This window comes from Spinacia oleracea, chromosome 5, assembly GCF_020520425.1.
Source record: "Spinacia oleracea cultivar Varoflay chromosome 5, BTI_SOV_V1, whole genome shotgun sequence".
NCBI lineage: Eukaryota > Viridiplantae > Streptophyta > Magnoliopsida > Caryophyllales > Amaranthaceae > Spinacia > Spinacia oleracea.
In genome coordinates this window covers 3464317-3475283 of record NC_079491.1, presented here as the reverse complement: position 1 = coordinate 3475283, position 10967 = coordinate 3464317, and the positions used below count along the sequence as shown (strand labels likewise).

General features: G+C 33.9%; 1 protein-coding gene across 1 annotated transcript; it reads left to right on the top strand.

Moving 5' to 3' along the window:
- Window positions 1–876: 876 nt before the first annotated feature.
- On the top strand, window positions 877–2252 carry LOC130460791 (uncharacterized). Its single transcript, XM_056828343.1, has 2 exons — window positions 877–1123; window positions 1219–2252. The coding sequence occupies exons 1-2, from the start codon at window positions 877–879 to the stop codon at window positions 2115–2117; spliced, it is 1146 nt and encodes a 381-aa protein (XP_056684321.1). The 3' UTR covers window positions 2118–2252.
- Window positions 2253–10967: the final 8715 nt, after the last annotated feature.

The following is a 10967-nucleotide window of genomic DNA, read 5'->3' as shown; positions in this document are numbered from 1 at the left end:
CTTTCATAAGAACTTTTAGAAAATACCGTCTGACGGATCAGACCACACAAGTACACAACTCATGGGTGTGTCGCGGGTCGATAAGCGTAGATATTTTACCCACGTTCTTATTGATACGGCACAATTTGATTTTTGCTCATTGTTCATATAATCTACTTTGACTATCAACCGTTATTTATACTAGAAAAAATTTAGTCAAGTATGGTCTTTTTATAATTCTTTCATTGTATAGATTTATAATTAATATTAACTTTTCTAATTTTTACCTATGTATAATTAACGATATTAATGTTTGAAATATTGCAAACGTGTTAACACGTGTCAACTAAAAAAGAACAGAGAAAGTATCATTTTGGATCTAAAGGAGAAATAAAGATATTATATCTAAAACGAAAAGGTTAATTAAAGGAGTGTTCATCAGTTCATGTTGTAATTTAGTTCAACTTAACGAAGACTTCACTAGTTCACTGTCCCTAACCCTGTCCTATAATTATGCCACTGTAACTGATGACTATTTTTAGCTAGCCCTTTTTGAAAAAGTTGTTATGTGGACTGCTCAATTTTCAACACCTTTTTAATTAATTGGGTATTATCAATTCTCATATCACTTTCTTTTATACCACAAAGTGAGAAGCATTATATTTTACAAGGATTAGTTAATTAAAGGAGTAAACCAACAACTCTAATTACAAGTTAATTAATTACAACCACCAAAAACTTGTCAAAGTAACTACAACTTCAGAAGGAATCTTGTACACGAAGAAAATACTGTAACAAAAAGAAAAAATACACCAAAAATTGAATCAATAATGCTCTATAAAAACCCATGAAGCTGCTTAAACACTTCTCACTTCCCATTTTTACATTTTGTCTATAATGGAATTCTCTCTAAAATCTGTGTTCATCTTTTGCCTTCTTACAACCCTTATTTTCTCTCTCCAAACATATGCTAGAAATGAGCAATTCTCTAGCAAGGTTACTCGAAACCGAGACGACACCACTACCACCACCGCTACCGCCACGGCAAACACCGAAAAAAATTACTTGAACAGCAAGGAAGATGATTTTGTACCCTTAGAACATCAAGATGAACAGCCCACAATTCCTCAAAACACCGAAGCTGGTTACGACCTTTACGGCCATTATACCGATCTAGATCACCCTTCCACCACCAGCACCAGCACCACCACTACCACCACCACGCCAAACACTAAAACCAATTACTTGAACAGGGATCAAACGGCTGTTCATCTTTCTCTTTGGAGGCTCAAGCAGAGGTAGTTGACTCGCTAAAGCTCAAGGAAGATGATTTTGTACCCTTAGAACATCACTATGAACAGCCCACAATTCCTCAAAACACCAAAGCTGGTTACGGCCTTTACGGCCATTATACCGACCTAGATCACCCTTCTACCACCACCACCACCACCACCACCACCACCAGCACCACCAACACCACCACGCCAAACACTAAAACCAATTACTTGAACGGCAAGGAAGATGATTTTGTACCCTTAGAACATCAAGATGAACAGCCCACAATTCTTCAAAACACCGAAGCTGGTTACGGCCTTTACGGCCATTATACGGACCTAGTTCACCCTTCCACCACCACCACCACCAGCACCACCACCACCACTACGCCGAACACTAAAACCAATTACTTGAACGGCAAGGAAGATGATTTTGTACCCTTAGAACATCAAGATGAACATCCCACGATTCCTCAAAATACTGAAGCTGATTACGGCCTTTACAGTCACGAGACCGACGTAGACCACCATTCCACCACCACCACCACCACCACCACCGCCACCACAACTTTTTTTTACGACATTAACATGGATGAGAATCACTACGATAACAAATATGAGAATTTGAATAACTACGACAAGAAAAAGAGCGAGCTTAAACAACAAGGGATGAGTGATACAAGGTTCATGTATAATGGAAAATATTTCTACGACATTGAGGCAGAAATTAACAACAAGAATTACGTCTCTTACAACACTGATTACAACACTAATGGTAACAAAGAGACGAATTACGAGGAAGTTTATGACAACAACAAGATAAATGACAAAGTTATTGAGCTTATTGTAATGATGGTTTTTTAAATATTTCTGTTTGTGTAATTGTGTCTATGTTTTGTGTGAAAATGAAGATGTTTGATTATTCTAAATATTTTAATGAAAACTAAATGCATATTGTTCACTTTTTTTTCAAAAATGTATGTGGCCATGATCTAAGAAACAAACATAGAAGCTGAAAAGGTCATGAAAAGTAATAAATGGAAAAATATTATCTAATTCAGTAATACGTACTACGTATATTAAAGAGGACATATTTTACTGAGATACTAGAGCGTCATATCAGCCATCTATTAAGTTCGACCAATGAAAAACGAGATTTACCATTTATTTTAGAATAAAATCTATACTATATATTAAAAGGCGTTTATAAAAAAGTTTATGTGACACGTGGCACTCTTCTTATTGATCATTCGCTCCATGTAATATTCATATACATTAAAAAAATATCAAACATGGTTTGAGCATTGAACCCTTGACCTTGAGTTTGAACAATAAAGCCTTTACCACTAGGCTATTATACGTGTTCATGTTATCATTGCAAAAGATATATACATAATTAAAATGTGAATGTTTTTAATGTAATAACCCGGGGCATCACCCGGGCCCAAAAACTAATAATATATTAAAATGCGTTGAGAAAAATGTCTATGTGGCACGTAGTACTCTTCCCTTTGCGCCACATCATCCACTCACCAAATGATATGTCATATCATGGACAACAAAAAATTAATACATACAATGAGGTTCGAACTCCAGACCTCAAGTGTGGAGGATAACTCTCATTACCATCTTAACCAACAACCATTTGTGGTTTTTCTTTTCACATTAATTTATAAATGAATGTTAACATGAAGTTTACAACAACTAAACTTTTATGTGACTTTTTATTTTCTATTGACTATTTTGGAAAAAAATAATAACTAAAGAATTTGGACAACCATGAATAACCATGATGTCATAAGTCTCATAATTAAGCATCAACTACAGAAATGCCTTGCATGGCTGCATGTATCTAATTTGGTATTTGTTAATTTTGAATCACTTATATTTCCACTAGAAAACAAATTATACAAATTGTAAGATGATGCAATTGAAAAATGATTTCTCATGATAAATGACTTAGTGTGTTTGTGTAGTTGACGAACTTGATGAATGCTTTCACTTAATGCTTTACATGTATCTTATTAAATATTTTGCTCAAGAAAAATCTAAAATTTTAACTATTCAATGTAGCAATCGGAGCATCGCCCGAGCCACACACTAGTTAAAACTCAAATGCCGCATGAGTAAAAACTAACGAATGAGAACATATATTTTAATTGAATACACTGGGTTAAATGATACAAAGCACAAAATGGTGTCGAGAAATAGGATCTCCTTGCCTTAAGCCCTTCTTTCCTTAAAGGGACCCCTAATTTCTCCATTTAAGTTGAAAGAGTAAGAATTAGAAGAAACACAAAGGGCCCGTTTGATATCGTATTTTATTTCCAATTTTCTGTTTTTTACAAAATTAAAAACTAAAATATAAAAACCACAAAAAGTAGTTTTCAGTTTTTTTGTTGCCAGTTTTCAAAATCAACATGATTACTATAAGTAAGGTTATTTTTTAGTTCATTATTTAATTTAGATCATATGACTTACAAAGGAAGATTCTGCAATAGCTACAATAAAACGGTAGCCACCATAATAAAATAAATCTCAGCCTTCTATTTTTATTGACTCGTCAGAACCGTTGATTATGCTGACTTTTTAGTTTTTATTTTTTAATTAAAATTAGTTTTTTAATAAAAATAAAAGCATTAAAAATACCCCACTTTCATAATTCAATCATCCACGATATGAGGAAGCGGTTTCTCTGTGAAAAAAAACAGATGAACAAAAATTCTGAAACTTCAATTCAAAATTAATGTTCTTGTTGATCTTCATAATCAGGGGGCTTGGTAAAATTTCTGAAACGTCAATCCGACTGCCTAAAATTCCACCCAGTTGAACTATACTATTGCTACAATTTTAATCTTTAAATGATACGGAGTACATATTTACAAATTACAAGTAGCTTTTTGAGGGGAAGTTTTTGAATAATGTTTTCGTTGCTTGTTCATACTTGAAATTTATTGTTTTGGTTTGAAGATGGGGCAAATTAGTGATGTTGGCGAACCCATATTTTTCTTTATCTGTATATATAATCCCATTATTTATTTTATCTATTAAATGCTCTATCTCATACTACATAGTTAACATTCCAATCCAAATTAGCGACCTGCACACTGTATATTTTATTTCATTTGTATATATATTTCCATTATTTATTTATAAAACTGGGGAGGAATCCTAATTTTTTGTTTAAATTTTTTATTTATTTATTAATAAAAAGTCAATGTAATCGACGGTTCTGATGAGTCAACAAAGATAAATGGTTGAGATTCATTTTATTATGGTGGCTACCATTTTATGGTAGCCATTGAAAAGCCTTCCGACTTACAAAACCAAAAAATCAAAAACTAAAAACTGACCGTAATACCGAACGAACAAAAAGAGATGGAAAACCAATCTCCAACATAAGAAACCCTATAAAACGTCTCTTCACTAGCCGACTCATAATTAAGCTTTTTGCAAATCAATTTTGACCATGCATCAGATAAATTCTTTCTCCCGTAATTTTTTATTTTTTATTTTTTATTTTTTATTTTTTATGAGCTCGTGACTCAAGATGATGTTATCAAAGATCACCCTACCTTCCTTTCACAAAGGCAGGTTGACTCGATTACCTACCACAACATAAGACATTACATGTTGCATTCGATTAGTGAAGGTCTTGGAAATAATCTTGTAAAGAAACGAGCAACAAGGCAACAAGCAATGCGTCTAAATTCTTTGATACTAGTGGTGGTAACGCGCGCGGTGTAGTTGGGTATTTCAGTTATGGCGCCGATGATGTTCGAATGTATGGAGTAAAATTTATTTGCTATGCACAAACATTTAGTTATAACATAAAGTTTACAACATTAAGGGATTAATATTCCCTAAATCAAACGAAAGCTAGTTTGTTAGTGTTTACAAAAATATTGGGCCAACATTCCCTAGGTCAAAATCACTCTAAGGTGGTTTGTCACATAATATCTAATTGCTATAATAGGTACAAGGTACAAGCTAGAGCCTTGTTCTTTGGTAGGATGTAGTAATTTTTTGCGTTTTCCAAAAGTGAAAATACACCGATCGACAAGCTAGAGCCTTGTTCTTTGGTAGGATGTAGTAATTTTTTGCGTTTTCCAAAAGTGAAAATACACCGATCGACAAGCTAGAGCCTTGTTCTTTGCTAGGATGTAGTAATTTTTTGCGTTTTCCAAAAGTGAAAATACACCGATCGACAAGCTAGAGCCTTGTTCTTTGCTAGGATGTAGTAATTTTTTGCGTTTTCCAAAAGTGAAAATACACCGATCGACAAGCTAGAGCCTTGTTCTTTGCTAGGATGTAGTAATTTTTTGCGTTTTCCAAAAGTGAAAATACACCGATCGACAAGCTAGAGCCTTGTTCTTTGCTAGGATGTAGTAATTTTTTGCGTTTTCCAAAAGTGAAAATACACCGATCGACAAGCTAGAGCCTTGTTCTTTGCTAGGATGTAGTAATTTTTTGCGTTTTCCAAAAGTGAAAATACACCGATCGACAAGCTAGAGCCTTGTTCTTTGCTAGGATGTAGTAATTTTTTGCGTTTTCCAAAAGTGAAAATACACCGATCGACAAGCTAGAGCCTTGTTCTTTGCTAGGATGTAGTAATTTTTTGCGTTTTCCAAAAGTGAAAATACACCGATCGACAAGCTAGAGCCTTGTTCTTTGCTAGGATGTAGTAATTTTTTGCGTTTTCCAAAAGTGAAAATACACCGATCGACAAGCTAGAGCCTTGTTCTTTGCTAGGATGTAGTCATATTTTGCGTTTTCCAAAAGTGAAAATACATACGAAACCAGCGTAGTCAAGCCAGCAAAGATAGCATTGCAAGCTGCCTCCCTCGAAAACGACTTTAGGAGTGGCCAAGCTAATGAAGGCTGCTTTCCTCCAAAACGACTTTCAGACTTCATTTTTCCCCAATTCTAGTTTGAAAACATTAAAGGCTATATTTTTCCTCTCATATTTCTGATTTATCAACATTCAGAATTTTAAAAGAAATCCTGATTTTTAAAACATATATATCACCCCCGTTCCGCGCCTTACCAATTATCATACAACCGCCTCTCACAAGAATTAATCAAACCAGCATGTCAAATGATCAACTAAATTTGCTATGCCACTCAATAAAATGAATGGAGTAACTTAGAAAGAACACAAAAGTCAAAACTACAGGAAACTTCCAACTTGAAGTGAAAAAGAACAACTGATACATAATAGTAATAATAATTGTAAGGTTTCTGGCCGACATTCCTTGAACACATTTCCTATGTCGTTATGGTGCATATCATGATATCAATGTCTATGCTCCACTCTTAAGACTTAACTCATGTCCAAACTCTCTAAATTAAATATCTACAAATATCTTTGCATATAGCAGTAAATCATTTTGGAACAACGTGGCATCTCAATATTTCTGGAAGTCTGCTAACTTTATCATTTTGCCGGCCTATGTTCACCTTCATACATCATCTTTAAGGATGAAGGAGTAGGGCAAACTTTAAGCTTAATCCACTCACTCGTATGATCCTCCAATATCCCAAGAAGGCAAGAACCTGTTATTGACCTATTGGTTAAGACTATCCTCCAATATCCCAAGAACCTATCAAACCTACCATTGCCCTAGTGGTTAAGACCATCCTCCAGTTTCGCAAGAGCCTACCATTGACTTATATATATATATATATATATATATATATATATAAATGAAAAGTCAAATCCTTCTAAATGATACTAGTCATAACTTATACTGATAATATCAAAATTTTCAAATAATTTTGCTAACTCAAGTGCTCCTTACCTTTTACTACCTCCGTTTAAAAAAATCTTTACAGTTATTATTTGCACGGACTCCAATGCAATATTTAACTACTAATATATCCAATTTTGTATGGGAACAAATTATAAAAATTTGATATTCTGAAAAATATACATTCCGAGACCAATTTAACAAGATCTTACATGTAACTTTTTGATGTATATATTGGTGAGAATTTACGGTCAAAGTTTTTATACTTTGGACACATTTTCCAACGCGTAAAGAACTTTCTAAAACGGAGGTAGTAACTAGTATCAGAAACAGGTTTACCTTAACATTAGAGAATGTAGCATCTAAACGGCGTTCTTTTTACGAACTTTAAAGTGTAAAGTTGGTAGGTGTTGCATATATATATACCCATTTTAAAACGTACCCTTAGTAAGGTATGTGGACATGTGGTAGGTCAAAGGCCTAATAGTTAATTCAAGCCCAATCGAGGTACAAGTCCAAGAGAAAGAATTAGAGCAACCCAACGAAGGACAAGCCTAATTAGAGAAACGCGAGCCCAGAAAGATCAGGTTCCCAGCGCCGGTTACAAGGAGTTAAAGGGCGTGGCCACGAACACCCGATTTCTCTCTCTCGTCCAAGCAGTTACGTACGGATGCAACTCCCACTCTCCTACAAACCGTGCGCTCCTCAACCGCCTCTTGCTAAGGGTATATATACATCAAACATCGACATTTAGGAGGACATCATCAACACATAAACAAAGCATTTCTTACTTTCGTAGCTTTCCGTAGCTTTAGCCCTAGCACTTAGTGTAGCCATAGGCTTAGTAGCCTAGCAGTAACGTAGCAATAATTCGTAGCGTTTCCCTCATGTGTTGAAGAATTTCCGGCAGTTTATGTTGTGTATTTTTCAATTAAGCATTCAACCATGGAGTTACATCTCTTCATGAATTAATGTTTGTCCAGTTTTCATTACATATCAATCAATGATATTTGTTTAACTTTGTATGATGTTTTCCTTCAGCATTTCATTTCGCATTAATTTTCTCATAAAAAGTATTGCATTTGGTGATTTCCTACAAATTATTCATTACATTCACGAGCGAGTCCTCTACATAAGGCCAACCGCCATTTAAGGGCAGTACCCTTAGACACCTTTATTCTCCCTATAGAATAAGGTGGTATTGCTTATTCACGTATATAGTCAACATTAGATAACCTATATATTACGGAGTAAGATGTTTACTCGACCAGGTAAGTTTGGTGGTGAAGCGGGTAAGTCGAGTCATTACACTCAGCAAATATGTATACCTAGATGGGTGGTGTAATGTAGTAAGAGAATGTTTTTAAGATTTTGCCTCCGGCACGGGTGATGATTGGCGATTCACAAAATCTTGTTTACAAAGGGTGTACAATAAATTACTGTACACCAAAGCCCAACTGACAGGCTTTCTTTACTTTGGGCTTGACTCACACGTGTGAGTATCAAAGACGCGCATTCTTCGTTTTTTCTCTGTCGTTCTCTGTTTATTCATTCCTTCTGTCTTCCCCCTCTTTCAACGACAATGGAATTTTTGCCCTTCGTTGGGATCTGCGTTTCTCATTCACTTCAAACCGCCATCTCCACTACCGCATATCCTCCTCCTCCTCCTTCCGTCTAGTCGCCGTCTCGATCTCCCTCTTCCTCTTTTATTGTAAGTCGAACATTTTTGTTTTTTTTCAATATTAACAAATTATATAAAACCATTGTTTATCTACATTGTTATTGTTTGGATAAATGCAAAGGTTTTTGTTTTTATGTGCATTATTTATGGAATTAGAAATTGTGGTAGCGTGATTTGAGTTTTAGTGATTTGATTTGTTTTGGAGGGTGAAAATTGGGTAACCTCTTAGACGATCAAACAGTTCCATTTCTGATTTTGTTTTTGTAGTATCTTATTGATTTTTGTCGAATTTTGGGGTGTGATTGTAGTATCTCAAGTAAAAATCTGACAACATGATCTTAAATGATGGTACAAATCTGATTATCTTGCATAACTATCATATTGGTCGATTGAAATATTTTAGATGATGTCTTTGATGTTGTGCTGAGTATTGTTTTTTCCAATGTTACTACAAAAGGCTATTAGCTCAAATGGCAGAGCAATGTGCAATGTGGGTTCAAATCCCGCATAGCCTACATGCTTGCAAGCTTTGAACTAAGTTATGAGGTTTCACATAAGTGAAATGTTTTATGTAGCTTTACCTAACTTTTACTATAACAAGCTAACTTATGAGGTTTCACGTAAGTGAAAAATTAGGAATATCAATTATCCCGTAAAAGTTAAGAATATCAATATAAAAGTTAGCTATGGTGTAGTAAAAGTTAAGAAAAGTCTCATATAAGTTCACTTAACTTTTACTGCATGAATACTAACTTTAACTTCAAAAATAATAACTTTTACTTTTTCTTACTAAAAAAAGGTTAACTTTCATTTCTGATGTTTCACTTGGTGAAAAATTATGAATATCAATATAATTCGTAGAAGTTAAGAATATCAATATAAAGTTAGCTCTGGTGTTCTAAAAGTTAAGAAAAGTATTATATAAGTTCACCTAACTTTTACCTTTAATAATTTAACTTTAACTACTAAAAGTCTGACTTTTATATTTCTTCCTTTCTTCACCTAATGTGAGTCATGCAATCTGTTTTATTTCACACCTTGTAACTTTATGTGTTAAAGTTGTGGGTCTGTAGGTTAAAGTTATGGAAATTGTTCTAAAAGTTAAGACAGTCTTTCGTCGACTCAAGCCTAACTTTTACTTTTAATAACTTAACTTTAACTGCTAAAAGTCTGACGGTTATATTTTTTACCTTTCTTCCGCTAATGTGAGTCGTGCATTATTTTTATTTCACACATTGTACTTGTCTGTGTTAAAGTTGTGGTTCTATAGGTTAAAGTTATGGAAATTGTTCTAAAAGTTAAGGCAGTTTTTCGTCGTCTCAAACCTAAAACTTTTACTTTTATTAACTTAACTTTAACTACTAAAAGTCTGACTTTTATATTTCTACCTTTCTTCGGCTAATGTGAGTCATGCAATCTGTTTTATTCCACACCTTGTAATTTTATGTGTTAAAGTTTTGGTTATGTTGGTTAAAGTTAGGGAAATTGTTCTAAAAGTTAAGACAGTCTTCCGTCGACTCAAGCCTAACTTTTATTTTTAATAACTTAACTTTAACTGCTAAACGTATGACTTTTATATTTTTACCTTTCTTCAGCTAATGTGAGTCGTGCATTATTTTTATTTCACACATTGTACTTGTCTATGTTAAAGTTGTGGTTCTATAGGTTAAGGTTATGGAAATTGTTCTAAAAGTTAAGGCTGTTTTCCGTCGTCTCAAACCTAACTTTTACCTTTAATAACTTAACTTTAACTACTAAAAGTCTGACTTTTGTATTTCTTCCTTTCTTCACCTAATGTGAGTCATGCAATCTGTTTTATTTCACACCTTGTAATTTTATGTGTTAAAGTTGTGGGTCTGTAGGTTAAAGTTATGGAAATTGTTCTAAAAATTAAGACAGTCTTCCGTCGACTCAAGCCTAACTTTTACTTTTAATAACTTAACTTTAACTGCTAAAAGTCTGAATTTTATATTTTTACCTTTCTTCAGCTAATGTGAGTCGTGCATTATTTTTATTTCACACATTGTACTTGTCTGTGTTAAAGTTGTGGTTCTATAGGTTAAAGTTATGGAAATTGTTCTAAAAGTTAAGGCAGTTTTCCGTCATCTCAAACCTAACTTTTACTTTTAATACCTTTACTTTAACTGCTAAAAGTCTGACTTTTATATTTTTACCTTTCTTCAGCTAATGTGAGTCGTGCATTCTTTTTATTTCACACATTGTACTTCTCTGTGTTAAAGTTGTAGTTTCATAGGTTAAAGTTATGGAAATTGTTCTAAAAGT

Excerpts from the sequence above, each read along its gene's own strand:
- LOC130460791 (XM_056828343.1), top strand. The coding sequence starts at position 877 with ATGGAATTCTCTCTAAAATCTGTGTTCATCTTTTGCCTTCTTACAACC. Across the intron at positions 1,124-1,218 it reads TCCTCAAAACACCGAAGCTG|AATTACTTGAACAGGGATCA; the intron begins GTTACGACCTTT and ends AACACTAAAACC.